The sequence below is a fragment of the Zonotrichia albicollis genome, chromosome 6 (genome assembly GCF_047830755.1).
Source record: "Zonotrichia albicollis isolate bZonAlb1 chromosome 6, bZonAlb1.hap1, whole genome shotgun sequence".
Lineage (NCBI taxonomy): Eukaryota > Metazoa > Chordata > Aves > Passeriformes > Passerellidae > Zonotrichia > Zonotrichia albicollis.
In genome coordinates this window covers 41,153,447-41,181,359 of record NC_133824.1, presented here as the reverse complement: position 1 = coordinate 41,181,359, position 27,913 = coordinate 41,153,447, and the positions used below count along the sequence as shown (strand labels likewise).

Sequence of the window (27,913 nt, the reverse complement as noted above, 5' to 3'; positions counted from 1 at the left end):
TTCCATCTGCTCCTGCCTTTTTTCCTATCACAAACATGCCCACTCTGCCTGGGAAGGGTGGAAAGGCATTGAACAGTCCATTGCAGCTTCCATGCCTTACATCTTTCTGTCTGTGTGCATTTCCAGGGACCAAAGGGAGAAAACGTCGGTTCGATCACTCAGCCTCTTCCCAGCAGCTACTTGATTTTCAGAGCAGCCTCCGAATCAGATGGTAAGTTTGGGGGTTTGTTTGCTTTCTCCAGATAGCAGACTCCCTGCTAGTTAAGAAAACAGCTTGATTTAAAAAAATGTGTATAAAAAAAGAAATGGTGGTTCACCCAGCTTGAAAGATTGCTCTTAGCAATAGTCAGAACAAGTCAAGCAGAGTTCTGGCACATTTCATTGCCCTCACTGAACAGCCACTTCTCTGGCCTTGTGTATGGAAGAAGGACTTAGGCTTCTCATTGGGGAAAACCATTAAGTCAGTGTAAACTGAAGGGTAGAAGTCCCAAAACTGATATGAAAAGGGCTTTGTGTCCTCAGTTGAACAGAGACTTCATTGTCTTATCTGCCTACATCATACTCTGTTGGATGAAAATGGCATGGTAATATTGAAGAGCTGTCAGTAGGTGCCTTTCAGCCGCCTGAATTTTGCTGTAAACTATTTGTGCTGTGGTTTGCAGTATAGCAGGCCCACATGCTGTTGACTCCACATGTAAAGTACCATTCTGGGAATTTGCAAAATTATGGAAGGTAAATTTAGGTCAGTATATAACAGACATGCCAGCTTGCTATGTGAAAATCTCTATAAATTACTTCAGAGGATGTAAAATATCAGTGATTTATAAGTAGATAAGAAGATTAAAACCATGCTTTCATTCCATTTGACCTTCAGACTACTCTAATTTTTTTTTAATAGCAAATTAACCTAGGCTGTTCGTTTTACAGATATTTTTCACCTACCCCACTAAGGGGGCTCATCTATCCCATATGTTCCTTTGGGTCTCATCTAGAGTAACTTTAGGGACATAAGGACTTCTTGAGGAGTGAAATGGGCTTTGAAAGTAATGTCCTTCTATTCCAGTGATTAGGCTTTACATTTTCCTAAGAGATGGAAATGAAACAATGCAAATGCACCTTTGGCATAACACTTAGAATAGGAGGAAACCTTCCTTCATTGCAGACTTCTGTGCTATTTTCCTCCTGCAGTGAAAGAAGGACAGTTCATGGTGAGGGACACCATCATGACATTGAAAACTGCATAGAAACACATCTATTTCCTAAAATAGTCTAAAAGTCTGCTTTTGTAGCTTACTTGTGTAAAGGAATAGAGGGTTCTAACCTGGCTCCAAATATCACCTGCCTAGAAAGAGATAGATTGATGCAATCATCTCTTATGGGGAAAAGTAATCCTGTAGGGTAGAGCTGCTAAATTAGAGGCATTTCAAACCCTGGTTATACACACAGCCCACAGAATAGATACACAGAACAATCCCACAGAGTTCTTAGGCAACCAAATAGCTTCAACAACTGTCTGTCAATCCAGATTTTATAAAATACTATTTCCTTAGAGACCCATGCACTTGTCTTTCCACTAGTTTAATTATTAATGATTAAACCATAGAGACAGAGACCTGTGGCTGAGCTTCTACTCTCTCTTTTTATTATGTCTGCCATAGGCCAGTTACACAGAGTAGAAGAGCTTTAGATTTGTTCTAACTAACATTAAGTTAGTTATTGCTCCTAAGGTAGGAATAGCTCCCAAGAGATCATCAGAGGTAAGGCTTTTCTAGCTGTGATCTCTCGGTCTGGGTCATACATACAACACGAGAATTTTCAGTGTTGAAATACCTGTGGGAATTTTTCTGCCCAGTGAATTATTACGTGTCTCCAGTGTCAAAAGAGCTTAAAATAGTGAGTTACTGGAACACATTTTGAGAGCCAAGATTCTTGGGAGCATGCAGAGGCAAGGCACATCAAAATAGAGTTACTTTCGGTTTGGTGTGATTTTCCTTTATTTTGCTGCTTCTCTCCAGTAGAATCCTAATGTTAGATGGAAAGCTAATGTGATCAGGGGAAGGAGGAAGAACTGAGGTGCCTCTCAATCAAATACCCTAAATGTGTATGTATAAAGTAATTAGGGCCTTTGATTCAAGACAAAATACAAGCTCTTGAACAGCACCAACAGTGCTCTAGAGCAACCTGTTCTAGGAGCACCCACATTATCCCTGGTAGATTCTGAGTCTGATGAGGTGATCATGAAAGCCAAAGCTTTGGGATCTGTCTATTTAGCAGTGGACTTCACAAAAAAATAAAAAATTGATACTCAATTGCACCAGAAATATTAGCATGAAAAGTGGTGTAATTTTCAGCTGAATGAGAGTATTTGACTTCCCAGCTGAGGTCAGTGAGCTGTGGAAATTTGGCATCTTTTGTGTAGGAAGGGTAGGATGTGAATCTCCAGACAAGAGGGAAGAACAGCTTCCTCCCAAACACGTCCTGACAAAGGGCTGAACATGGGTGTCATACATGGAGATGAGTGACTTGGAGACAGTATTAATGTCAGTAGGTCATGTAAAACATATACAGACAAAGTCACAAGGAGCAGAAACTGCTACATGTAAAGAATTCTGTATAAACTGCAGGAAATTAAGGCTTGTACTTTGCAGTTTATATGGTTTGATTTTAAGCTCAGAACACAGGACTGAAATGGTTTTAGACTGTTACATTGCTTCACCTATTGTAAAGAGGCATCTCCAAAAGGGTGTTCCTGAGTTTGTTTCATTTCTTTAACACACTGGACAAACCTAGAGGATGCAGGAAAGACAGGAGATTGAGGTAAAATGAGCTAAGCCAGCTGAGACAAATGAGGCAGGTGGGATCTGGGCCCTTGTGTATATTTGAAGTGTTTTCACATCTCCCCTGTAGGGCAATACTGAATGAATCTACAGCATCTCTGAAGAGGTGTTCTCGTTGTGTTCTTCTTAACACAGTCTCCCATGTTGGTAGTGGAAAATAAACAACAAAGCATTTGGCAAATATAACTAACTCATGGAGGCTTCTGACTTGCTGGGAAATACTGAGTTGCTGCATATGTTAGATGTACAGTTCAGCCATCCTGGCAACTCTGTCATGATCAGCAGTTACATGGCCTACTTTTTCTCTCAGCATTTCAGAATCCTCACTTTCCCCTCTGCTGTACCATCTGTGACAGGCTGTTGGTAGGATTTAAGGTCATGACTTCTGGATGATCTGCAGAACCACTGCCCAGCTACAGCAGATTTCACATTCACAGACCAGGGCTGCAGTCTGCTTTTTGATGTGTTTTAAATATCAACCTCTGGAAAGGTCATGTCAGCCTACAGGGATCAACCTGTACAAGTGCATGGTCTTTCTTTCTTACCAGTTTCAAAAAAGACTGCTTTTTCTGAACCAGTGACTGTGTCTACATTTCAGATTTGTGTTGAGGAGTGACTTAGAATTAGTAGTTTAAATCTGTTCCAAGCTTCCTGCCCAGACCATTCTGGAGCTGCCCCTGAGATCTAATTAATGTGTCCTAAGCATTTTAAGTCTCACAGTGAGGATCTCCACTGTGCCATGGGCCCTGCTGCCACAGGGTGTATTCCTACTAATGGAATTCAAAGTGGCAGATTACCAAGAGTTGAAATCTGAACAGTGGAATTGTAAACCACATTTACATTTTATTCCTTCTGTCTGCCCTCTCCTTCAGGTATGCTTTGGGTAGCTTCCAGTGCCTGATGTGGATGCAGTTGTGTGGAAATCCTGATGGATTACAGTGTTGTTTCTTTTCTAGGCATCTGGCCCTTCCCCCCGAACTGATGCTCTCATCTGGGGAGGAAATTAGGTTATTGAAATAAGGGTCACGCACAAAAGCAAAGAACCACAGGGAAGATTGCAATTTGAAACCCATTTAACAATGAAATACATCTCTGGGTCTTGGCAGCTCTGGAGAAAATAGAATATCTTTTTAGCTTTATGTCTGTGTTTCATATTGCTTAGACCTTTCACAGTGGTTTAAAATCTAGGCTTCTGCAACAAGATTTCATTAAGTTCACTGCATAAATTGCACCTGCAGCTAATTGAGAGCTCACATCCTTGCATCTTGACAGCCAAAGTGGGAGAAATCATGCACGCAGGCACCCAAGTGGTACAGCAAAATAAGCAGTCAGCTGAACACGATGACCTTAATGTTCACTGACTGAAGCAAATCAGCCTCTTCTCACCATTCGTGATTTGTGTGCACTTGAGCAAGAATTCATCGTTTCCAGGTGACAGTCTACTTCAGGTTGATTTTTAAAAGCATCTATCTTGTAAGTGTGAGGCATGAGGCCAAAGCTGGAGGACTTTAATAATTCAAGAAGAATAATATTCCCTTAGTGATGTCTCTCTGGAGGAATGTGTGGTTGCTCAGTGTGAGCCTTTTGAAGTCTTAATTGGCAAGAGATTCATCCCAGGTGTTCTGAAGCTACAGGAATGCAGTGGAAAAGAAGTATAGTTCCAGACTGATATTTCTGTGTGTAAGGGTGTGATTCCATCTAGAGCAGATTCTTCTTTCTGGTGAGTGCTGAGAGAACATTGTCTGCGTCCTCCGTGACCAGCTGCTGCAAAATGTGACAGATAGACTTGGCACATCAGATTATGAGCTCTTCTAGGTGAGTGCAAAGAATTTCAAAACTGAATAGCTTAGTGTTTTCAATGCTGCCTGGTTTTGTCCTGTGAGATATTTTTGTAATTTTAGATCTCTTCAAAGACTAGGACAGAGTCAAGTTTTTCTTTGAACTGAACCTAGGTTAGCAGCATAAGCACCTTCTGTTGTTTTGACTTTTTTTTTCCCCAGGAGGGAGAAGAAATTATTTTTGTCTCTTGGTTTTAGTAGTTCCTTTTGTCTGTGAAAAAAAAAAAAAAAAAAAAAAGAGTTGGTGCAAGCACATGCCTGCTGCTATTCAGCCTTGCAGCCTCCAGATTTCTTCATGGTGCCTGCAGTGCCCTGCTGACCCAGGAGGTGTCCTGCAAGGAGCCATAGTGATTCCTGTTTGCACCTCAAACCAAGGGATCAGGACCAGCCAGCCTGGTCCTGCTTGACCAACCTGATCTCCTTCCATGGCAAGGTGACCTGCTTAGTGGATGAGCCCTGGAACAGGCTGCCCAGGGAAGTGGCGGAGTCAACATCCCTGCAGGTATTTAGAAGACATGCAGATGCAGCACTTTGGGACATGGTTAATGGTGGACTTAGCAGTCCTGGGTTAACAGTTGGACTTGATGATCTTAGAAGTATTTTCCAATGTAAACAACTCTCTGTCTCTATATAATTTGATTTGAGAAGAGCTTAAAAGCTTGTGGGGAGATTCTGCCACAAGCTGACAATACACATCTGGGTTTTTCTTCAGAATTTAAACATATGCTTCATTTAGGCCACAGTGTGTGAAAAATTATAACTGATAATTGATTGCAGTTTTTGCATTGCCACTTCAAACCTCCTAAAAGAATATTATTGTAACTTTTTTTTTCTTCCTTCATATGCACCCTTTTGGGCTGCCATTCCTCTCTGAAGGAACCCAGATCTTACATTATTTTCTGATCTAATTACCCTGTATATAAAAAGCCCTTTTTGAGTCACCCACTCAAAATTAGAAGATGTGAGAATTGAGGTAGCCATGAAGCCTTCATGCAGTACCGTCACTGTAGGCGACAGCCTTTAATTATGTGACCACATTCATTTCTCCCCTTCTGCAGCTCCTGAGGGAGTGAGTAGAGTTGTCAGGTAAGCAATTAAGTAATCCAAATGCTAGCATTTTTATATCATCTCCACAATCCAGAAGAATACAGCTCAATAGAAAGGTCACTCAGATGTAAAAACATTTCCTGTAGGCCTTTAGCAAGGAAACAGGTTTATCTTGTGTGCAATCCCTGTAATTAAGAGAGTATAATTTTATGGTTTTATGCTGCAATTAACACACCATTGACTTGCAGAGAATGTAACCTTTTTATTTGCAGAGGTAAGCCCGTGTTTTCCATCTGGGTTGGTGGCATGTGTTTGTTTGGATTCACAGCACCACCTGGTGGCTGAAGGCCCATTTCTGGGCTTGGGGATGCTCTGCATCCCTTCGGTTCAGTTTCTGTTAGAAATGAAAACAAGGGTGTACACTGATGCCATTTCTGTGTGCTGCAGGGCACAAAGAATGCTGACTGCTGATGCAGAGCAAGTTCCTCTAAAGCTTTGTGTATCTGCCTGGGACTATTAAAATGAATATTTAATGTTTTGGTGGTTTTTTTTTTTTAATTTAAGCTCCTTGAATAAGGCTTCAGAAAAGACTCAGGTTTCTCATAACACCTTCCAGGGAGTTATCTGAAGAGTTGGAAACCCCAGATGTATTGTGTAGAAATTTCTTGTGGTGATGTAGTGAACCCCCAAATTTTCGACCAAGCCTGTAAGGTCATGGCAGCACCAGTGAACCCCTGTGGCAGAGTGGTGGGGGTAAAAGAGCTGCCCATGGGCCATGGCCAGCATGGGCTGCTCTGTCTCCATCCCCAGGGAGGGGGATGTCTGAGGGAGACTTGGGGCCACCCTTGCCTCAGCCATCACAGGATAATGAGCATACCTGGGAGCTGCAGAGCACTGAGATGACCTCAGTGCTGCCTCAAAGAGCTCATGCTGCTACAAATCAACCTACCTGTCAAAGCACCTGATTTTAACAGCCTACTTAATACAAAAATATCTTGACATATGCAGCATTTCCAAATGTCAAATCACAGAGTTCTCACTCTGCGGAACTGGAAAAGAAAAGCAATTTTAAAAGCAGAGGAGAGTCAAGTCAGGGAGCCTGAGCAGGAGTGTGCTCCCTTGTGAGGCACAGCCTGAAACAGATTTGCATAGTGGTGGGTTTGGGGGACAAGGAATATGTGGGAGGAGGTGGATTTGTGCTCAGTGCAACCATTAACTCTAATGGGTTATCCATGCAAATCCTCCACATAGAGAGAATGGCATAAATCTCTGCCTGTAAAGCCTTAATGCAAGAATATTTGTTAAATACAAAATAGTGTGAAATCAATTCCAACAGCATTCAGCCTTTCTAATCTTTTATTAAACATTATTTGTGATGTCATTATTAAATCATAAGCTGATGCTGAAGGAATTTATTGGATAAAATTTGAATATATGAATGGGGCTCTACAGTGTTCATGGCTAAATGTTCAAGTGCAATTCTTCAAAGATTTGAGATGTTTTTATTTTAGTGGTTGCAGCTTTGTATTGAAGCAGGCATTGAAAGCCACTCAAATTTGTAAATATTTCTTTATACGCATGTTCTAGAATTTTTTTAAGGTGTCGTTTGTCTTATGGAGCCAAATTTTGGTAATTATGAAGTTGATGGGAATTCTGCCCAGGAGAGCAGCAGGATCCCAGTGAGATTTATGCATGTGCTTGGTGCTGTGTGATAGAAAAGAATTTAATGAAAATTTTGCCAAATGGGACCAGGAATGAATGCGGTCCAGGGAAACCCTGTTTATAGCACTTGCCATTGCTAGAGAACAATCCTTTGTTTCCTTCACTGCCTCTCAATCACTCTTCTAATTATTGTGAAATGTATTCTGAGAAGCGTAATGAAGAGCTCTGTTTTACAAGCTTGAAATTAGAGGATAACTCCCTTGATACTTCAATTCTCGAATGTTCAGCTAATTTGCAGGTGTCCTGGCCTCATTAATGACTGCACTACAGAAGCAGGCTGTTTTCAGGTGCTTCCAGGAGTACAGCAGCTCCAGCACTGTGGTGGTGGGGCTTTAACACACAGCTTTGTAGCCTTGTATGGATCATTGCAAAAGGAGCCGAGGGGCAGCTTGGATTCCTGTGCTTTTCATTTGCTGTCTGTCTGTGGGACCTGTGCAGGCCATAGGGAAATCCAGTGTGGCTGTGCATAGGAGCTGCAGTTTGTCTTGGCTCTGTGCCATGCTTACAATTTCTCCAAAATGGACCCTTCAGGTAAAGATTTTTTTTGCAGCAAGATAAGAAACAATGATGCCCTGTAGACATTATCTGATGGACCAGGCAGAGAGAAGGAATGGAAAAATAAATTTAAAATGCAGAAAAAGAGGGAAAATGAACAGCCTGACAACTTTCTCTAGTCTCAATTACTCTGTCACATATTGACCGTCCTGGATCTTGATTGGAATGGTGATGCAGCACTGCAGCCATCATGGGATCTCTGAGCAGGCTGTGGTTCAGTGATCCCAGGGATAGCAGGGATCTCTCCCACAGAGCTCAGTGCCCTGGTATCTCCCTGCCATTGGGAAGTGCATGAGGTGGAGATGCCAAGGGGTGAACCTGTTCTGGGGAGTGTATTACTTGCAGGCATGAGATGCTGGGTGTTCTGGAAGCACTGTACCCACACAGATTTCTTGCATCTCAGACTAAATCAGAAAGGGACAATGGGATGTGAACAAGTTGTGGGAGAAGGGGATGTTATTAGGGAAGAGGGAGTTGGGGTGAGCTTCCCACTCTATCACCCATTCAGATGTGTTACTTGTGCAGCTGCTAAAACACACCATTCCTGGCAAGATAACCTAGGGATCATATGTACGAAAAATATATTGTACCCAGTGACTTCCTGAATTACAATGATAATGAGCTTTACTCCCAGGCAAGAAGCTTTTGAGAAGCAGTGCATGAATTGTGTAATTTACTCTGCTGTGCTTAAATAATTCCTTTTGTTTTCACAGGCCGATGCTGGCTGGATGCTCTGGAGCTTGCCCTGCGTTGCTCCAGCCTCTTCAGGCTCGGTGCCTCCAAGCAGGGGAAGGATGGAGACGTGAACTGCTCCAGTGATTCTGCGCATGCGGGGTTCAACCACCTCTTGCACACCAGTGCTATGTCAGACCAGGAGTTCTTCCAGTAAGATGGGGCTGCTACTGCTTAATGCACAGAGAGGTGGCACATGGCTCAAACTTGAGCAAAATCTAGCCAGAGTCCACTGAGGAAATCTGTTTAAAAACCAGCCTGTGTGTTCTGCTGCTGCATCCCTCACTAATACATGGGCTGGGTGCTGCCACCTAATGCTTGAACACACGGGCTGGGGGAAATCCCAGCTGTGTTTGTTTGTACATAAACAACTTTCTTCTGTCCCCTGCTTGGGCCAAAATGGTGTCTGGAGATGCCAGCATGAAAAATGGCTTGCCTGAGTAAAGATTGCAGAATCTAGCTGCTGTAGTTACACAGACACAGTCACTAACAATGTCTGTGTGTTGCAAGCACATATGGCTCTGAGTCTGATCTATTTTTTAATAATGTGTACTCTTCCCTAGTAATACTGTGTTATAGTCAGCAGAGTGCACACATTGCATCCTTAGTTTTATAATTACTTTCTCTCTCTGCAGGGGTTTTGAGGGGTGTCCAATTTCTTCCTCGATGAATCAGATAAATTTTTACGTAAGGGGAAAGAAGTCCCCACAGCCTCCTTTCTATTCATATTCCTGGTAATTCTGCAGCATTTTGGAACATCAAAGCTCTGTACGCATTAAAAAGCCCCAGGCCTTTCTGTTGCTTATAGCTGAATAAGCAACTTCAAGAATCCTCCTGGTATAGACATTTGGCCTTTGGAGTGAGAACTGGGAGAGGACGAGTCTATTTCTAGTTGTGCTGATTGGAATTTGACTTTCAGAGCTCACAGCAATGCACCATCAGTTATGCAGTTTCTAGGGTAGCAATTCTTGCAGTCTGCAAAGATGATGGCTTGCAGAGCAGGACCTCACCCTTAAAAGGTTTTCTTGGTCACATTTATGACAACAGCAGGGGTCTGAGTCCTCTTCAGAGTGTTTAGGTACCTCTGGCCCCATGGGACCTTAGGAGTGGCATCATTTCAGTCTGCCCTTTGACCTGATAGGTTTTGGTAATCAATCCCAGCATGTGCTCTCCAGTCCTGCTGCTGTTCAGGTTTTTACCTAGAGTTTAGAGAGAGCTTTACTGAAAAGCTGTGGAAGAAGAAAAGGAAATCCAATATCTTACCACATCATGTGCCCTAGTACTTGTGCTCATGGGTTTCTTTCATAATACTTTCCTTATGTTTGGGAGTCTCTGTGCTCACTGGGATAATGAATTCAAGAATGCAGTAGACTTGTTTTTTGGCTGATGGATGTGTGTACAGAAATATACATAATATTAAAATGGAGCCTGTGGCACTCAGAATATTTGGGCAAACCCTTGGCTACTGTAAGCTGATACAGAAGATAAGGTTAAAACTGTAGTAAAGTATTTCTTCAGAATGTGATTTGTGAATGCTGCTTAAGTGATGCCTCTATTTCACCTCTTAGTTGTCCAACATTAAAAGCCCCCTTGAAATATGGGACTCAGTAGTAGCAACACACCTGGCAGAGTTCTCAGCAGGACAGACTACCCACAGTTGCAATCAGATATTTCTTACAGGCTCAAATTTTAACTGAGTCTGGTTCAAGCTGAGCATTCAGCATGTGACATGTGGACAGTACCCCCTCCTTTCTGAGTCCTACCTCTGTTGGGAATGTGTAGCCAAACTCCCCAGTGCTTAAAGCCCAGGGGAGTTTGAGGGTTGCAGGACAGGAGGATGACTTGCTGTCATCCCTGAAGGGATGAAGAACATTTAAATAAGGGAGAATGCAAAACCCAAACTGTGCAAGTGCTGAGCAAAGTGGTTTTGGTTTGCCAGTGACAGTGGCTTCCTCATAGGGATTCAATCATTCTAATTAAATGCTTTCCCTACAGGGAATCTTACCAATTAAATTGGCATGCAGTTGTTAGGGGGCCAGTTAATTACATTTAACTCTATGTTCAGATTAGCCAAACTACTCTGTCAAGAACAGAAAAAGAAAGGGGAGATGATGGATATTATGGGGAGAACAAAACCCCCTTGGGAGCTGGCAAAAGCAGATTTTCTGTTGAGCCAAAGTTGCATTTGTCTGCTGGCTGCTTTGCTCCTTTCCTGCTGGGAAACAAATCAAGATTATACAGTGATTTCAAAATCCATGTCTTTAGTAACATAGAAAAATGAGAGAGAGAACTGTGTGAGTGAATCAAAGGCTTAAGTACTGTGTAAATCAGTGATTTTAGACAGGAGACTTTTAGGGCACCAGGCACTCTTCTTTTTAATATGAAGTTGTATTTCTTGTGGCTTCCATACCTCATCTCCAGCAGCCCCAGGAGTCTGGCTGGTTACTTGTTTGCAAAAGCCTAAGTTTTTTTATTTACTTTGTGTAGAAGAGCAGTATCAAACCCAAAGAAGTCCTGGTCGCCAATTGATGTTTCCAGGAATGCCACTTACACAATAAAGCACTGCTGGAAGAGAACTCTAGTATGCTGAAACAGTAAATTAGCCATGAAATGCGCCAGGTTACCCATGTTCATGGTGGAAATCCAGTGCTGACTTTTAGCATAGTCATTTCCCCCCCCCCAGCTTGTGGATTCTGGTCCAAATCTCATTGGAAGCTCCTGGGAAGTCTTTTCATTGGTTGATTGGCCAAGCTCATGGCATGGCATTTGTTTTTAGCATATCACACATATTCAGTGGTGATTCTCTTTGGAGAAAGAACCTGGGTGCACTTCAGCATCTCATATTTGATCCTCAGAATGAGAAGCATCTGTTTTCCCTTTGGCTCCCCAGAGTGGCTCCATGGCTCTGGATGTATTAAGTCTTGCCTGGTTTGTGGTGGTGGGTAATCAGTGCACAGTTCGGTGGAATTTGATATGAATTTGATTTCCCTCTTGGACTAAATCTGAAATCCTTAAAAAATACTAGGGTGGTGGTGGTGAGAGAAAACTAAGAAAAGAGTAATTTACTCCATTAAACTTCAAATACTTCCCAAATGTGAGGCAGGTGACACTGGAAAACTTGCTCTTCTTACAAATGTGAAATAGAAACAAGTGCTGCATCTCAGCATGAACTAAAAGCTTTATAATGAACTGTTCTTTCAAGTATTTTTCCCCCATGGAGAAGATTTTCACTAGGTCTAGGGAGCAAAGCAACCACAGACAGCACTCACATGTTTACCTGATCATAGAAAAATTAAGAACTAAATTAGGTATTTAAATGATCAAAACCAAATAATTTCATGGATATACCATCCAGGAAACAACTGTGGTGAGGAATCATGGGATAATATCTCTAGACAGCTCTCTCCTCATCTTTCTTCTGCTTTATTATTTTAAATTCATGTGTGTGTAATCTGTGTCTCCAGTGTATTTGGTTATCAGTCATTACATTTGCTGCCTGCTGGCTAAAAAAGAGAACTAATATCCTGGCACTAGAACAATGAAGACACATAATGTCTGATAGAAAATTATTAGTGCTGGTCATTGACTGTGATTAATGATCTTAGTTTTATTATACAGTGCAACTGTCAATTAAAAAACCTTGTGATTTGTACATATAAACACTGTATATATGTATATGTATGCAGACATACATATATTTGCAAAGGGAATTAAAAGAAAGATTTTCTAAAGGCACAGAAAGCTGTAAGATGACACTTCCAAAAGAACTCTAGAAACTGGGCTCTGCCAGAAACTGAGCTGTGGCTGTTACAATGTGGATTGCTTGGCAAGTTAAAAATCATGAGTTTATTTCAGTGCATAGTTGGAAGTTGAGATCTTCTGAAAAGCTGATGCCAGTTCTGAGTTTTGATTCTTTTGTTGCTTTTTTCTTTTTAATTTAATAGGGCTCTACCTAGCAATGCCTAATTATCTTTTTAAAATAGAAATTAACAGGAGTGGGGAAAAGAGCAAAGGTGGAAACTTTCAGCATTCATTCTTAGTAAAAATTGAAACATAGCCAGATTGGCCTGAGAAACTGCCCATCATAGAGAAGCTTGATGCTTGACAGAACATTCCCATGTACTGAGAAATCTTGGAGAGGAAGACAGTCTACAGGAAGTTACGAAACTCTTCAGAATCCAGGGCCTGTTTAGATCCTTTGAAACCCTTTGTATAGCTGGAAATCTTTTGTTTTATTGCTCTATTCAAGAGCAATTTTTCATGAGGTCTCAGTTAAGATATTTTCAGAGGAAGGACCAGCTGAGAAGCTCGGCAAACGGGAGTTAGGCCAGGCCATGGAAGAGGTAATGTGTCTGCAGACATGTATGATTAAGGAAAACTGTTTCCCATGATAGATACCACTTGAAAAAAGTGCATTTGGTAAATACTTTTCAGCACCTGACCTCTGGCCTGTGCAATCAGGTTTGGCATCTGTCATATGAACTACATTTGCTTTTTCAAGTGGAGATGCTATAGGTTACTTGAGAGAGAATTTTTTGCATTCTCTGAAGTCTGGATCACTGGGCATGATACTTGTTCCATGCTTCCCTTAGATGCTGTTATAATTTGGGAGTTCTGCTCACATGCAGTTGTCCACTCCATGCTTTAAACTCTGTTCTTCCACACAGCATCATCTGGGGGAAGCACATTCCCCCAGAGGAAGGAATGGATGAGGGAGGGGTATGAGTGTGAGAAAATACTTGCTTCTATTAGTTTTTAAATTTGTCTTTTCTAGTGTAGGGCTGACATAGTACCACCCTCTGTTGAAATAAAATAGCAATAGCACTGAAAAGAAAACGTATCTCGTAACATCATATTTCTTGTATATGCTGCAATTCACTGACTTCTGTAAAAAGGAAAATCTCTCCTGATGGATACTTCAGTTCTCTTATCAGCAGTGTAGAGTTGTTGGGAGTGCACTTGCTCTGTATCCCTCTGGTCTGTGGGCTTCCATCCAGTGCCAGCAGCAGAGCTGTGTAAGGAGAGGTAAATGGAGCTGGCACCTTTTGAAAAGTGCAGTTTGGAGGGGAAAATTATGATGGAAAATCCCTCATTTTTCTGTGATAAAACCTTTGTTATTCAGGAAATCAATGTCTGAGACTGTCCTGGTCTGCACACCCTAGTTAGTCCTGGGAGTGTTTTTACTGTGTTTTAAAAGCCTTAAGCAATGTGGCTTTGTAATTCAAGCTGAAGCAAGTCATGAACTGTGTGTTGCAGGTTGAATGAATCAACCCTGGAGAACAACCACCACTTGGAAAATGATGCTTTTTCAGACAAGTCTGAGAGAGACAACGCAGAGGAGTCAGAGAATGAAGCACAGGAGAACAGCCGCAAGACAAATGAAAGTGAGAGTGATCAGTCAGAAATCCAGGGAGAGCTCTCTCCAGGGAGGAAGGGGACCACTTATATTGAACAAGTCTATGAAGAATTTGGAGAGGTAAGAAAACAAAAATCATGATTGCTGCCTGTTCCTGTTAAAATGTCTGTTCATGTATTTGTCCTTCAGCCTTTTAGCTGTGTGGCGGGTAACAGCCAACTTCATGAGTTCTGGTGTTTAACAGAAAAAACAAAGCACAGTTTTCTGCTAAATTACATGGTGTTGTGTGCTTTAATAATTCTGCATTATGAACAGCAGCTCTGCTACTGTGCTTTGGTGTATTTCCAGCATGAGTGATTGCTTTAACCAGTTACTGCAATAAAGATCTGCACAGCATTGGCACATTCATGGAGCCAGCAGGAGGGGGGATTATTATCCTGGGCATGTGTCCTGGCCAATTAGGGCACTCAGTCCTTGTGTGATACAAAATATGACACTTCCCTTTTTTTATTATGCATGAAACATCCTATTTTTTGTGTCTGAATGGAGCATTTGAGCCACTTGATTGCTAAATGCCAGTTGCTTATATGAAAGCCATTTCTCATGACATTTAACAGCAGGAGGATGCATTTCTGTTCCACATAAGAGCCTTGCTAGCTGATGTCACTGTGACACCTCTGAGGAAGGCAGTGGTAGGGAGCTGGGGCAGCCAAGTGTGCTGTGTGAGAATCAGTCTGAGCAGGCAGCAGAGGAGCACTGCTCTGAGCACTTGCTTGCCTGCTGCTTTGAACAAGGAAGCTGAGGTCTTGTTGGTGCGTCAAAGAAACACACAGCTGGGAAGCTGGTTTTTTCTTAGAGTCACAGAATTGTAGAACAATTTACATTGGAAAAGATCCTTAAGACAAAGTCCAGTTATTAACTCAGCACTGCCAAGTCCACTGCTAAACCGTGTCCCTCAGCACCACATCTACATGCCTTTAAGTGCCTCCAGGGATGGTGACTCCATCACCATCTGTTCCAGGCCTGTTCCAATGCTAGACAACCCTTTTAGTGAAAAAGTTTTGCTAATATCCAATCTAAACTTGCCCTGACATAGCTTGAGGCCACATCTTCTCCTATCACTTGTTATTTGGAGAAGACACCAACACTCACCTCTCTGCAACCTCCTTTCAGGTAGTTCTAGAGAGTGATAAAATCTTCCCTCAGCCTTGTTTTCTTCGGGCCAAACCACCCAAGTTCCCTCAGCTGCTCCTTACAGGACTCGTGCTCCAGACCCTTCACCAGCCTCTTACACTTTTCTTTCAATGTTCTCCTGAAAGTGTAGTACTAATATTGACAAAAAATATATAGTCAAATATATCCTAATTACACCTAGCTTCTCTTCAGTGCATTTTTTTCCCCTCAAATCCTCTTGCAGACAAATAGCAACGGGGTTCAAACAGGAGATTTTGAATATAGATGAGTAACTACGCACCAGCAAAATGAAAGCAAATAATTTCTGTCAGCTGCTTATTCTGAAATGACTTTCTTCACATTACAAACTGCCCTAGAAGTAGTGGTAGTGCAGGCTGATATTTTAGTGTTTGAACAAACATTACAGGCTACACTGATGTGTATATGTGGGTGTGTGAGAGAAAGCGAGAGATCTCTGCAGTTTTACATTAAAATAAGAAAAAAAAATGCACTACAAACCAAGTGAAAAAAATTGCATTGTTTGAGAGTGACACTTTGTGTGGCATTAAATAAGTCTCTGTGTAGTGTGTCTGCTCAGGCACAGGTAGCATCCAGTGGGCTTCCAAAAAGAATTGCCATGTGGCCTTGGCCCATGAGTGTTTTGTAAGATTTCTTCAGGAGGTGGGGCTGTGAGGTAGGACTGGTTGTGTAGTCTGAACTCACTGATGAAAGGAATGTAGAGAAAAATGGGTTTTGTGCAATGATGTAACTCCCCTGGGTGGAGATGTAGCAAGGTAAACATGTGCCAGAAGTCATGTCAGTCATCATCTTAAACTGGAACTGCCCTCAGCCTGAGCGTGCAGTTCAGGTGTGGCAGCACAAAGGTCACAGGCTGGCACTGTTGCATTTCAGCTTGGCTGTGAGGGCTCATTTTAAAGGTGTGCACGTGGGTAGGTGCCTCACTGGGCTCTTGGAAGGTGTTTGTGCATTTGGCAGTTTTGCCTTGTTTGTAGATGGAATGTGAAGGCAGAGACAGGTGTCAGAAGGACTTTGAGACTGCAAAAGTTTGTCTAGAACACAAAATAGGCACTTTGATAGGTAGATTGATAACAGAAAAAAAAAAAAAACATTTTTTCCAGGCTTGTAGTTTAAACAAGTTCTTAAAAGGGTTATTATTTGAGGTTGTTCACATCTTCCTGTATCTTTTTTCTTTTTCTGTTTTTGTCCATCCTGTGTGCAGTGATTCATTGTGAGTAACACTTTGTCCAGCAATTTCAACATGGCATTAATTTATATTGGCAATAGATGCACACTTGAGAACCTGGATAAATAATGAGAGTTCTGACAGACCTCTGCATTGTGAGCCCTAGGTGATGCTGTGGTATTCTATTTCTCCTTGGAGGTGCAAGGTGTGCATTGCATCAGACTGTCAAACGAAGAATAGTACAAAAATTGAAAAGCAACAGAGTTATAGAGCTTTGTTGTTCCTCAGTTTGAAATTCCCTCAGCCTGCAAGTCCTGTAGGACTGGTGAACTTGCTGTGACTGTAGGGCTGATTGGGAGGCAACATGGAGGCAATACTCGGGTGGTGAAAAAGAATGTTTAGTGATTTACACCACCTGAAACTCCTGTTGTGCTGTGCTATGTCCTCTCCCAAACCAAAGTCCATTCCAAAAGTAAATCTGTGCCCTTTTTCTCATAGAAATCTCTTGCCTAAAATCAGTAGAATGCTCAAGTATTCTCTTTCACTGTTAAATTATGATGCCTAGGGTTCACTAAAATGGAATTTTGTTTGAAAATTTAATTTACCTTCTCTAGTGGTGTGAAAGGCATGTTGTACATCTCATAGACCCATTGAATGCATAGGAACTACACAGGACTGAAAGCGCAGCATAACCCCTGGCTTTTTTTACCTTCACTTCTGCTGCAAAGGGCTCTAAGCAGCCCTGGCAGGTGCTGGAGTTTTTGTGCCTCTCACCTGGCAGTGGAGCCCTTGCCATATTGACAGTTTGCCTTGTCTGGAAGTTACAGGACTGCTTCTTTTCTCTGTTGATTACTTGTTTACTGCCTACATTTTTCTACATCTATCCTAGTGAATCTTATAATCTCTTGTTTATGGAGAATGGGACTGAGCTGCCTCTGTGCATCCCCCAGGCCACAGGGATGCTGTGGCAGCTCTGGGCATGTCCACCTCTCCTGAGGGCCTGCAGTGCAGAGTGCCCTTGGCTAATGGTGCTCCATGCTGGCCCCTGGCAGCCCTGGGGGAGGCAGTGCCTCATGCCAGCCTTCCCAGGCACCCAGGGCTTTCTGCTCCACTCACTTGATTGCTTTGGGGGCTCATTTCTACTGAGACATGGCTGATGTCTCTCTGCAATGGTGTAGGTGAGCGGTCACCTCACCTACATGTGTGCCAGGGCCTGGCAGTCATGGCTCAGCTTGGACCCTGAAGAAATGCACCCACAGGGAATGATTTTCCTGTGCCTGCCCTGAAGTTCCCTTTGCCTCTGCAGACAGGGGAGTCATCTCAGACAGAAACTGTCTCTGAGGAGAACAAGAGCCTGATGTGGATCCTGCTGAAGCAGCTGCGGCCTGGCATGGACCTGTCGCGGGTGGTGCTGCCCACCTTCATCCTGGAGCCGCGCTCCTTCCTGAACAAGCTCTCTGACTACTACTACCATGCCGACCTGCTCTCCCAGTAAGCAGCACAGGCTGGGCCTGATCTGGGCACTTCTCCTGCACTTGGGAAAATGTCTCTGTGTGTGCCAGAAAGCTCCCAGATAGTACTGAGGTCACTGGCTTCAGCACAGATCAAGCCCGGCACCAGCTCAGTGACTTTTTATAGATAAAAAAATGCTGCCAGTGAGGGACAAGGAGGGAAAAGTTACACTCCAGACAAACCCACCTTTGCATATGGGTGTGTTTGGCACTGTTGGCTGGAACTGATGGGAATTCAGCCGATGCCTTGGAGTTTTGCACAACAGAGCTGTGCCACCTCCTGGTGTGCTCATGTACATACAGGAATAGGGGAATAGGACAGAGCAACCAAAATTGTCAAGCACTTCTGTTCCCCAAAGCAATATAATTATCATGGTTAAAAAATAAATAAGAAGCATCTTTTAAAACCATTGATGACAGAGGCCTGCTGGGAGCAACAGAGTAGAAAATAGGAATTGTTCTGCTTCCAGATAGGAACCTGCCTTCTAAATGAGATATACTTAGTGGACTATAAAACCAGGATGTGCAATATTCTAATAGCAGCACTAGTTACTCATTTTTATTCCACTTTCTCTGGGTAATTACAGAATCATGGTATTTTCAAGCCTTGTTTGTGGGTATATGTACCATCTGAAGTTAAAGAAATAGTTCTCCTCAGTGCTGATATGTAAGAAGACTTGAAGAGGTTTGGAGGTTTTGATTAAAAATTGTTTAATTTGTGGTTCGGGTGATCCTTCTAAATGAATTTTGCAATAATTTACCCAAGCTGATTTTTAAATCTGACTAAATGGTTGGAAATACCAGGAATGCCTTTGGTTTGGTTTACTTCCTGCTTCATCTTTGAGCATTGTTTGGAGGTGCTGGCTGAGATGACATTTCGAAGTCCCTTCCAACCTGAAGTATTGTATGAAATCTCAAAGTACTGGTAGAGCTCATGGAGCACTTTAGCTTTAAAAATCTTTTATGAAAGAGGAAAGGAAAGAAAAAGAGACAAAAAAAGCCAGTCTTTGATCTTGATGGGATAGGTTTACTTTTATGACTCACACTGTTCTGCTAGCTGTGACTCAGTGCTAGTGTAAGTGGAAGGACATTAACCTACTCCAATATTCAGTCAAACCTGATATACTCCAGAAATTTTATTGGTCTGTTTGCAGAAATGTGGGGCAAGGGGTGCCACTTTTTAACAATTTGTGTTGTATGACATACACTAAAAAATATATATATTTCTGCTGGGAGATACCTTTTTCATTGGCAGCAGAACAGAAGTTACTTCTCTTTAGTTGTGGAGAAATAGATTTAAATTGATGTTATTCTACTGTAAGAAGCTAATGGTATGTGTGACCAGTATAAAGAATATTTTATGTTCTATTCCATTCTGCAGGGCTGTCCTTGAGGATGATCCATACACCCGAATGAAGCAAGTTCTGAGGTGGTATCTGTCCGGCTTCTATAAGAAGCCAAAGGTAAAGTGAGATATGAAATTGGGGTTGTAATGGGCATTGAAATCTTCTGCTGTGGTTTTGTTTAATTTCTCTGTTGCCTCTCCTTTGAGACTTTACCTCTTTTACTGCTCAGAAGACTTTGACCATTACTTTTAAAACTTGAGTTGCATTTGGTTTCAGAGCAGACAGTGAATGCAAAACAGTGACAATCAACCTCAGAGCCTTTGCACTGCACAGTTAGAAAGTAAAACTAGTCATCAACAAGTAACATGCCCTGGGATGCAAGGTTTTCCCTTTGTTGAAAGCAGGTCTTCTTTTCTCTTTTCTGGCCAATTAGTACCACTGTGCCATGTCCCCACATCAGTGTGCCCTTGCTGTGTATAGTAGTAACAATAATGAAGTTTGATCATCTTTGATTGGGCAGTATTAAATAATAAAATGGTGAGAATAGCAGATTAATCCATGGCTGGGATGAAGAGATTAGATTAGATGGATATATAACTAGTTCTTCAGTTTTTATTCTTGTGATTGACTTTGTGTAAAGCATCCAAGAAAAAAATTACTGTGTTGTTTTGTGGCCATCTGTAGCATTGGATTGCAAATCTTCATTTGTAGCAGGTTTTGATTACTTGGTTTTTCAGGGAATAAAAAAGCCATACAACCCTATTCTGGGAGAGACATTTCGCTGCTGTTGGTTTCACCCCCAGACGAACAGTCACACATTTTACATAGCAGAACAGGTGAGTTATTGTTTGGATGCTCAACTGTTGCCACCACCAACCTGCTTGCACCTCCATGCACAGAAACACACTACTCCTCTCACCCTAGGAGCTCTGTGTAAACAGGCAGAGCAGAACCTGGGGTAAACTGGCTGCTGCTCTTTTTTCTTTGCAGATTTACAGAAATTTTGTGAGGCTTGGTGGGCACTCAAGACTATAACAGCAGGTCTCCCATATATAACATCAGTTTCTTCAATAAAGACTTTTTCCATGGGATTCTGCCCTACTGTTTCCTTATTTTTAATGAAATTGGGGTTGTATTGTCTTTGTCAAAAAGGGCATAAAACACACAACCAAATCCTTCCATCTTTTTATTTCTAAACTTTCTATGATTATTTTAATAGGAGTAAATCGAGGGCTTATCTCTGTGTTGTTGTGATTAAATGAAGGGCAGAGCTCATAGGTAAACTGGCCTAACAAAGTGTAGTTTGAGATTTATCATGTTAATAAAGGAATCTGAGAACTGTGTGGCCTTTAGTAAAGGGACTCCTAGTTTCATACACATTGTTCCCCTATTTGATTAGATAATTTTAGCTTTCTAAAATTTTATTTCAACCACTGCATGCATTTCATGAAGGTTATTCAAATGCTTAACTGAGGTTCTGCACTGTTCATTTATTGTCTTGAAAACCTTACACTTTACTTTGTTGCCTGAAAGTGAATTCACATGCACAATTTCAAGAACATACAAGGTGGGCGAGGACGATTAGATGTATAATGCTCTCATACATAATAATGGTATCATGTATTGTGTTCCCCCTTTATTTTGCACCCTCCCTCTGCTTGGCCTGTGCACGCTGCTCTAAATGATCCCTGCCTGCTTTTATCCTAGGTGTCCCATCACCCACCAGTGTCAGCTTTTCACGTCAGCAATAGGAAGGATGGATTCTGCATTTCTGGCAGCATTCTAGCTAGGTCCAAGTTTTATGGTAAGGCATTAAGTCTAGGCCTCCTACAGGTAATGTTGTGGCATCAGTTTTGGTTTGTTTTTCCATCATCCCTGAGTGTATTGAGAGTTAAGAACTAAGAAATGGTTGACAATTCTATCACCCGGATAGCCAAAGTCCTTGACTTGGCTCTCCTTCCCCATTTCCACCATTTCAGTGTGACACCACTCTGATGTTAAAAGAAATAAAAAATCAGAGAGAAAGACTGAGAGCTTTAAAAATCTGTTTTTCAGAAGGCAAAGGCTCACAATAATATATGGGATTGATAGTATGCATTTGGTATGTGCTCATGGATGAGTTACATTTCAGCTCTCTGGCACTCAGGCAACAAACACAAAAGTCTCTGAATAGATTTGAACCTTCATCTGGCTCCCAGAGTCCTGTGGGGTTGAAGCCCAGACCTTCAAAATGTCCTCCAGTCATTTAATATCAATGGAAACAGCACAACTCCAGGCTCTGAAACACTGCTCCTGTTTGAAATCAGTTTTTTGTTTAGACAAACATTTCGTAATTACTGTCCTCTGCTGAGTGTGTTTGCCAAAACACTTTAAGATAGTCTTTGCTGTCCTTCTGGCAATTTCATTTTTTATTTGGGATCATCCCGTGTTGCAGCAGACCTCTCGTGAGGGGTAGAAATGAGCCAAGACACAGACTCTTATTTAAAAATGTGAAAAGGGTCCTGGTTTATTCTTCTTTATAACTTAGCCATCTGACTCTGACTGCAGCGAGTTCCTGCTGTTGGCTTCTCTGACAGACTGACTGGTGGCTATTCCTGCTGGAACATGACTGCAAGTATTTCCTTGCTGCCTCTGACTGCAGGCTATTGCCGAGCTCAGTTGTGACTGTAGGCTCCAACAGCAGGCTCTAACTCTGTCAGATCCTGACCGACCTCACAGCAGATCTTTTGTAGCAGCAACACTTCCTTGCTTTGTTCTTCCTCAGGGCTCCTCTATCTCCTCAAGGTCTTCTTCCTCTAGGCCTTCTTCCTCAAGGATTGCCCCTGACGGGCACACTCAACCCTTTTGTCACATTTATCTTTGTTAGTCACAGCTGAGACCCATTCAGGGCAAGGCTGTTCTTCTTTGGTAATTAGTACAACCTTTGTTCTTCTTTGGTAATTAGTTAAACTTTGGTAATTTGTACAACATTAGTACAACTTATTAGGGCAAGGTTACTTGTAGTCCCTTCTTCTACACCTACAATCCACAATCAGAAAAATTGTGAGAACTGGAGGACCTAAGAAAGTTCTAAACTCCCACTAATGACCTGTTAAATCTGCTGCTCTTTCTCCAAGAGGGGGTAAATGCCAGAGCAAGTAAGAGCTGCAGAGTTTGTTAGAACTGCCTGCCTCCAGCTGTGCATGATTTGCAGGGTCCTAAATTTTGAGCATTTCATCTCTTCTTTCATTAGTGACCTATATTTGAATGGAAATGTTTTTTCTGAAGTAGGAGGAGGGGCAAAGTATAACATGACTTTTTAATGTGTATGTTTTTTTAAATTCTAGGCAACTCACTTTCTGCATTGTTGGATGGGAAAGCAAAGCTTATGTTTCTAAGCAGAGGGGAAGAGTATATAATCACTATGCCATATGCCCACTGTAAAGGTAAGGCATGACTCTTCAAATAGAAAGCAAACAGAGTCACAAAATGGTGTGTTGACTATGACTAGCTTTGCACAGGCTCTCCCCTCTCAAGCAGCTGACAGCACAGGGCCTGGTAACTCCAGAGAGCCCCCCATGAGTCACAGCACTCAGCAGACCTTCAGTAATCCTCACTGAAGTCTTTCTGATTTACCTGTGCACAGCCCAGGAGAGAATTAGGCCCATCAATGTTAGTTTTCACACTATGCAGAAACAGAAAAATACTGCATATATGCACTGCAGATAAGATGAAAAGAACAAGACTACATTTCTGAGCTTCTTAAGAGAAAAAATTTTTATTACGTTAACACTGAAATTGCTTGATATATTTTCTGGCTTTTTGAGGATAAAGGAAATTCCTGACTTCTCTTGCTATTTGTTTGTTACTCTAATCAGTGTACTTCTCAGAGTATGAACTGCCTCAGTGAGGCTGGCTGCTGCTGCTGGTGAAGCTTTGCTCATAGAGCCAGTGTGTGCTGAGCCTGGGGCATGGCTGCTGATTCACTGCTCCTCAGGAAGCTCTGTCTGCATCATTTTCACTGCAGAGTAAAAATCAGCAATCAAATCCAATTTTGGTTGAGTATTTTTTAATTTGGCACACTGCCTTTAAGCTTATATTTGGAAGGGCCTGGGTACCTGAAAATAGTAACCTCATAATATCATCGTCTCTGTGAAGTATTCCTGTGTAAAAATTTTCTTCTGACTATTTTTCTTTTGAGCAAATGGTAAACATGTGTAAAAAGTTCCCTCATGACCTCTAGTCTCCCAGATTCTGGTGAATCCCATTACAGCTTCTCTCTTCTTCAATCACCCTGAGAGAACTCACTGCGTCTGTTTAAGCACAAGTATGAATGAGGTTGCTGGGCACAACTTTCTATATTTTTTCCTGTCCCACTTTCAGCTTGTCACAGGTGCACCTGTGAGTCAGGCTATTTCCTAGCTGGTGTTAGAAGTGGGGATTATGGACTCAGGGCGAGATTCTTCATGCTTATAGTAAACAGCCATTTCCTAGAAACTCCAGTTCTGTCTTTTCAAAACTTTAAGCCAAGTGATGAATTTCACAGTGTGTCAGCAAGAGCCAGGTTTACTTGAGAAACAGGTTGTTTCCACTGAGGCCTCTCTTAAACCTCTTCTTTTTTCCCTTTCAGGACTTTTATATGGTACCATGACAATGGAGCTTGGAGGGAAAGTTACCATTGACTGTGAGAAAACCAACCACAGGGCAGAACTGGAATTCAAGCTAAAGGTAAGATACCTTAAAAATGGCCCCATTTTGAATGGGTCTCAGGCTTCCCCCTGTGCCCAGGCAGGGTTTGATAATTGATAATTGATACCAGAGCGGGAGCACCAGAGTGGGACCTGCCTGGAGAGAAGGTGTCACCCTGCTGCTGGTTTTGCCTTGTGCAACTCAAACTGACCCCAAGAAGCCTTAGTTTTACATGACTTTTTCTGGCTACTGGCTTTTGTTCTGAAAGTTTCGCAATTTACAGTGTGGCTTCCGTTTTAGCAGGAATGATTAGTTTTGCTTGCAAAATCTAGTGAGCGTACAAACTCAGTAGAACTCTTGCTCCTGTACTTCCCTGACATTTGCACATACTTGTCTTTAAAGCCTATTTTTCCAATAGATCTGGTGTACTGGGTTGAGGACATATTTCCCTGACTTGGGTGTCATCTCAAACTTACAAACACTTTAGAGCCTAAGGTGCTTCTTTTCTGGCTTGAAAACAGTGTGATTCATCCAAACATGTTTCTGAAAAGTCCTGATGATGTAATTACATGCTCTGCTTTGAGCATTTCCTAGCTGTCTATTTTAGTAGAACTGTGAGAAGTTGCAGGTAAACCCCTTAACTTTGTTCTTAATTTGAATATGTACCAGAGACTGGTGTTTAAGATACATGTGATTATTATATCCATGGGTGTTGTGTGAAATTTGGGTTTATTTTGTTATTTAACACACACACAAAAGTTTGCACAAATGTTTTCAGAAAGTGCCTGCTAAAACTTCTGAAGAGGTGTATTCTGTGAATGGTAGAGGTGCTCACACTGTCACTGGCATTTCCTGTGTTTGGCAGCTAGGAGACAGTGGAATTTTCCATTGTTCTGAGATTTATTTATTTATTTTCATTAACTCTGGAAATACCCTTTTTCTTTGGTTTGTGGGGTTTCCTTTTTTTTTTTTTTTTTTTTTTTTTTTTTGCTGTTCAGAGCTTCTTCACACTTGGACACTGTCACCAGCAGTGCCACACTGCTGTTGTTGTCCCATAAGCAGGAAGAGTCCCCACTAGTGCTCCACTAGTGCTGCTCCTTTTCTTTGGACAAGGGTGCAAAGGCTGTGGTTCTGTACAGTGGGAAAGAGTTGTCCACGTACACTTATCCTGATGTCTGGCTGACAATAAATAAGTGTATTTCCAATAAAGATGAGACCTTGCACTCCTGCGTGTTAATGCACCTCAAGGCTTATCTCCCTATCTGCAACTGCAGTGTTTGTGGTATTACAAACAAAAGGAAGGGGGCACAATGTGAGACAGTCAAAATCCATGTTAGAATTCATTCTGCCTTTCCCCAGAAATTCTATAAGTCAGCCAGTTGCACTTTCCTTCCCTCCTGTTGCATCTCTCTTGGCTGCCTTCTAGTCCTCACTAGACTGAACACGTTTGCTCTTTATCTTCTCCCCTGACAGCCCTTCTTCGGTGGCAGCACGAGCATTAATCAGATCTCGGGGAAGATTAAGTGTGGAGAAGAAGTGCTAGCGAGTCTCACTGGACACTGGGTAACATTTGATATTTAAATTTGCTGGCAGGTTAGGAGCCCGTGGCTGCAGGGTTCAAGGGAGGGCTGGCAGCCCTTGGCAGGCTCCCTGCACTGGAATGGGCACGGGGAGGGCCCTGTCCTGCCTGTTCCCACTGGTCCCAGGGCATGCTGGTGAGCACAGCCTGGGCCACACCTCTGAAGGTACCTCTGGAGCTCATTTACACTTCAGTAGTCCCATCCATCTGCAGTGAAAGGAGCGCTGCACTCCCAGAGCCTGAGGAAGCTGGCAACAGTAGGGGGGTTCCTCGCCAAAAGCAATGGGTCTGTATTTAGGGTCTGAGGCTTAGGGCAAGCACTCATGGCAGGACATAATGTGTATGAGGTGTGATTGCAAAGACCCTGAGGCTGCCTTTTGTCTGGAGTGTTCAGTACTTCCACAGTTAGGCTGGGATTCAGGGAATAATTTAGTGGGGTTTGAATTAATTATTTTCACAGCAAACCTTTATGTAGAATACAATTACTACCCTGTTCATCAGCTGAGGGACAGAGGCATTGATTCAGTGAGGATATTATCTCTATGGTCAGCTCAGAACAGCCAGCAGAGCACTCAGCACCTTTGTGCACCCAGTATACACAAGTGATTCACTCAGAGCCAGCCTCAAGCCAAAATCCAGCAAGAATAAAGTTGCATAGTGAATGATGTAGTCTAATTTTGATTGGAACTCCTGGTACCTAAAACAAAAGCGGTGACCCTTGGCTTTGGGCTGGACATCTGGGTATTTTTTTGAGCACCTACATCATCCTTGCAGTTGGTCTGTGCTCCCTTGCCAGTCTGTAGAAATTTCTGAGACAAGATTTGTCTCATCTGAAGGAGATATTTTAAAAAAGCCAGGTGAAATGTGCCTGGATAAAGCCCTTACTATAGTGAGGTCCTAACCACAGTGTAGCCTTTGGTACTCAACTTGTCCTGTCAGGCAATCTGTCTTTTTACATAAAAAGCTAATGACCATTTTGAAATTGGGAGATTTTCCCATTCTAAGCATGCACAAGGGATTTGCTCCATTCTGAGCTCCCTGTCCTGCAGGATGAGCCCTGTCAGTGGTGAGTTGTGCAGGGCTGTGGAATACCTTGTCTGCAGTGGGTCCTGCCAACACCACCCGTGAGAGCCCATCATCCAGGGGCTCTCCTGAGCCACAAGGTTGAGTGCTGCTCAGCTCTCAGCCTTCTGCTTTTACCCTCCTCCCTTGATCCTTGTCCTGGGTGGTAGTCCAAACTCAACTGCAGTGATGTATACAAGAAGTTAAATGGCTTTGCAGTGGTGGCTCTGTGAGGTGCTGCTTGCAGCAGTGTGCTGTGAACAGAGGAGCTGCTGTACAGTGGGGTAGGGATGGTGTTGGTTCTCCTCCTTCCCCACTGGGAGTACTGGCCTGCTCTCCTGGCTTTTCTGACAGAAATCCTTGCACCTGAATTGTCCTTGCCTTGGGACCTGCAGACCCACCTGAACAAAGAAGGGAAGTAAATCCCAATGCTGCTCAGTCCTAGGGTCACAGCAGCAGCTGAGTGCTTGTATATATGCTTGTTAGAGATGCACGTAGTGGTGCTTGATAATGCCTGCCTACCTCATCCTTTCCACAGTGGGGGTCTCTTGGGGACTGGGATCAGTCCTGGAACTGGCATATGGGAACATGGGAGAGGAAGTACCGAAGGAGACTTTGGAAAAGAGAGCTGGGGATCATTTTTATATGTGCTGGGTGGGTGGTGGGAGGAACAGTGGTGAAAGAGTAGTATCTTAGGGTTTCTGTGGGCATTCAGTTCTGGGGACAAGACTTAATAGAAGGAAGCAGGTCCCTTTCTACTCTGATTAATGGTAAATGCAGCCACTGTTTCTGGCAATGCCTTGCCTCATTCATTTTAGAAACTTTCAGGAAGTGTTCAGTGAGATTTTATGGGACAGAGGAGGAAAGAAGCCTCCTAACCAACAGGTATCCCTTATCATCATCCAGGAGCAGCTTCAATTTGTCAGGATTAATTTCTGCCTTTGTTTTCTGATTGTCATGGATTCATTTGCTTTTCCTTCTCAGGATGGAGAAGTGCATATAAACGAGCTGAAAAATGGGAGCACAGAAACGTTCTGGAACCCGACGAGCGAAGTGCGCCGGCAGAGGCTGAAGCGCCACATTGTGCTGTTTGAGGAGCAGACGGACTTTGAGTCAGAGAGGTGAGGAGCTCGGGGAGCATCTCACTGCTGCCTCTGTCATCAGCAGGGCTCCTCCAATTCCTCAGCACAGTCCTGGAAAGGCAGTGACCTGCTTTGTTGGCACATATTACCCAGCCATTTACCTGTTTCTTTCCAGACTATTAACTCTGGTGTATTTCCATG

At 42.6% G+C, this 27,913-nt stretch overlaps 1 protein-coding gene across 7 annotated transcripts in view; it reads left to right on the top strand.

Annotated features, from left to right (window-relative positions):
- Positions 1 to 27,913, top strand: part of OSBPL5 (oxysterol binding protein like 5) — a 178,980-nt gene that overhangs the window by 142,235 nt on the left and 8,832 nt on the right. For all 7 annotated transcript variants that reach the window (XM_005486582.4, XM_005486584.4, XM_005486586.4 and 4 more), the window contains 11 exons: positions 127 to 211; positions 8,713 to 8,884; positions 13,988 to 14,207; positions 17,771 to 17,955; positions 19,357 to 19,438; positions 20,059 to 20,157; positions 21,029 to 21,125; positions 22,648 to 22,746; positions 23,931 to 24,028; positions 25,463 to 25,552; positions 27,615 to 27,751. In XM_005486582.4, the coding sequence (XP_005486639.1) occupies positions 127 to 211; positions 8,713 to 8,884; positions 13,988 to 14,207; positions 17,771 to 17,955; positions 19,357 to 19,438; positions 20,059 to 20,157; positions 21,029 to 21,125; positions 22,648 to 22,746; positions 23,931 to 24,028; positions 25,463 to 25,552; positions 27,615 to 27,751 (1,364 nt within the window). The remainder of the gene's footprint in view (positions 1 to 126; positions 212 to 8,712; positions 8,885 to 13,987; positions 14,208 to 17,770; positions 17,956 to 19,356; positions 19,439 to 20,058; positions 20,158 to 21,028; positions 21,126 to 22,647; positions 22,747 to 23,930; positions 24,029 to 25,462; positions 25,553 to 27,614; positions 27,752 to 27,913) is intronic.